Below are 2927 nucleotides of genomic sequence, written 5' to 3' on the forward strand. Positions count from 1 at the left end.
AAATTAGCCCGGTGGGATTTGCGGAGATAAAAACAGCACTCAAATCCAAAACAGTAGTCGAACTCAATTCTTGGAACTTATTAGCTGAAAGGAAACTTTCAGCTTTTCACACTTATTTCGGTAAAGAAGGAGGAAAAAAAAAAGGAATTAGGAAAGAAAGAAAAGGAAAGAGCATTAGGTGAGTAAGATGGTGATGTAATAATGTAACACCATTACCATTAGAGCTTAGAGCAGTGTGAAGTGTTTTGCGGTGTACCTACCTATACATATAGGATGATATAGGTGGTAAATAACGGTATATGTACACCTATGTACTTACCTATAGAGAAGAACATACATAGGTAGGTATACCGATATTTACCACCTTTAGAGTTAGAGAACTGTTTGGAAAGTGTAAGCTGTGTCCACACTGAACCGTCCATCGAGGGCCGGCCGGTCAACTATGTGTGGTGTGTCCTATGTGTGTTCTACTGAGCGAGCGTAAATCAACTCATCGGAGAGAGAGAGAGAGAGAGAGAGAGAGAGAGAGAGAGAGAGAGAGAGAGAGAGAAACTCACACCACATACATACCTGCAACAAAAGAAAATAAATAAATTTATTAAATAAATAAATACAGCTTGGAAAAAGAGCTAGAGAATAATTTGTAATAAAAATAATGGAAAGTAATAAAGCTAGAGGTTCGGTAAAAAGTATGGAAAAACGTAAACCCAAAATTCCGAACGACTTCAAAATCTAAAAAGAAAATTTCATTAGTGTGCTGCACATTTTTTTTTTTTCTTTTTTTTTTAAGTTTCCATTTATATTTGATCGAAAAAAAATTCAGAACATACATTTTTCATATAAATGGTATACCCACCCGGATAAGCAGAGCTTGTGCCACGGATGGGGAATTGCACATGTTCACTAAATTTCATAGGTATTGATCGGGCAAACCGTTCAAACGATCAGCTTACACAACCTTCAATATTCACGACCAACATCACCCTGTATGCATTGAATATCACTTGATTAAATAAACATCTTGACTGAAATGAGAAAGAGACAGACCGACACAGTGCGGGAGAGATAGAGAGAGACAAACCGACTCAGTGTGCTTGAGAGAGAGAGAGAGTGAGATAGAGAAAAAGAAAGAAAGAGAAAGACAGACCGATACAGTAAGAGAGAGTGAAATAGAGACAGATTGAGATAGGGAGAAAAAGAGAGAGAGGGGGGAGAGAAAGAGACAGAGAAAGACAGACCGACTCGGTGTGCTTGAGAGGGAGTGAGATAGAGACAGATTGAGATGGATAGAAAGAGAGAGAAAAACTTTTCTTTTTTTAATACAAAGTTAAAACCCCAAGTAGTACTTTTATATCGAAAATTTTATTGAAAAAGTAAAGTTGCTCTAGGAGAGATGTGTGGGAGAGAAAAATACAAAACTATAATAATACCTATATCTCTCTTTCAAGGAATATCGAATAGAGTGTTTCGAAAATCCATGGACAATGGGCACTCACAGAGAGTTGGAAAAATATTGAGAGAAGGGCATACAGAGAATATTGAAGGGTACTATTGAGAGACAGGCAGACACCATTGACGAATAAGAGTTCCAGATAATGAGGATAAGTCCTTTAGAAATAGGGGATACTGTCCAGAGCAAAGAATGGCAGCAAAGAAAGAAACACCTAATGGGACTTACAGACATAATGAACATTCACACATAAAGGAGACACACTGACAGTCGTGTCGACCATTGAAGAATATGGAGGATATGTTGAAAAATATGAAGGACAACTAAGTAGGTACCTACCTAGTTTGTTTTGCCCTTTCAAATCATAATATGAAATTATGAAAACATGCCTACATCTGGTTCATTTTACTCCTCGGAAAATACCCCACCGTCACGTCATGAGTATTGGTGAAAAATGCCTACACCTTACCTATTACCTAAGCCTTTGTGGACGTCTCTCGTAGGCTAAAAGCAGAGTGGAGCGGAGAGTTGGCTCTCAGGCCTCTCAGGGCCATACGTTTTGAAGTTGTCGCTTCCCTCTAATACCTGATGCTCGATACTCTATGGCCTATGCCTTATATTGCCCTAAGGCCCTATAACTGCATTATACTCTCCTCTCTAGTCTGTTATTAGAGCATACCAACTCACCTTTTCAAAGGCCCTGTACTCCCTGTAGAAACACATCCACTACCCTACTGTAAATTAGCTTCCAAAGAGGAGTGACAAAACGTCTTGATACTCGTAATCTTTGCCGGAACTTTATTGAACAAAATAGATAAGCTAGAAGTTCTCCAAGGGAGGTTTATCTTCTGAAAAATGAGCAAAAAATTCGAAATTCGAGAAAAAAAAAATAAGGAAGCTTTTCCGAGGCACCGTGTAATCCTTGCTCTCTCTCCCTCTCTTTCTCTCTCTCTCTCTCTCTCTCGTCTGTTGATAACAATTTTCTCATATTCCAACATTGTGTAAACTTTCATATTAGGTTCCAGAGAGAGAGAGAGAGAGAGAGAGAGAGAGAGAGATGGGTTGATAAAGCCTTGGGAAGGCTGAGGATTGAGGTGAGCCTTCTGTTTTCTATTTCCTTAAGCCATTAGAAACTATTGTTAAAATCTCGGGGCCTGTTGCTGGGCCTGTTCAAACTGGGTTCGCACTGCGCCCTGTACTATCTGACTGGTAGCGTCGCGCATCTGTTCCGACCGCAGGACGTTGTTAGTGAATTCCGCCTGGGCTTTGGCCATCGAGGCGCCGGAGCTGCGGTAAATGTTGTGAATCTGAAAACAGAAATGTGATCCACACATAGTGATGGGTAAATACCCGGGTACTTATTTTTGGGGTAAATACCCTGGGTATTTACCCGGGTAAATACCCAATTTTTATAAATACCCGGGTATTTTCAAGAAGCGCCTCAGTCGAATTGTGCCCGGGAAATTAAAAAAAAAAA

General features: G+C 39.7%; 1 protein-coding gene across 1 annotated transcript in view; it reads right to left on the reverse strand.

The window, feature by feature from the left end:
• Positions 1–2581: 2581 nt before the first annotated feature.
• Positions 2582–2927, reverse strand: part of LOC103509284 (secretory carrier-associated membrane protein 5) — a 14503-nt gene continuing 14157 nt past the window's right edge. The window contains exon 9 of the mRNA XM_026823671.1: positions 2582–2757. Coding sequence (XP_026679472.1) covers positions 2590–2757 — 168 coding nt within the window. The 3' untranslated portion in view covers positions 2582–2589. The remainder of the gene's footprint in view (positions 2758–2927) is intronic.

The sequence above is a fragment of the Diaphorina citri genome, unplaced genomic scaffold (genome assembly GCF_000475195.1).
Source record: "Diaphorina citri unplaced genomic scaffold, Diaci psyllid genome assembly version 1.1 scaffold482, whole genome shotgun sequence".
NCBI classification, from domain to species: domain Eukaryota; kingdom Metazoa; phylum Arthropoda; class Insecta; order Hemiptera; family Psyllidae; genus Diaphorina; species Diaphorina citri.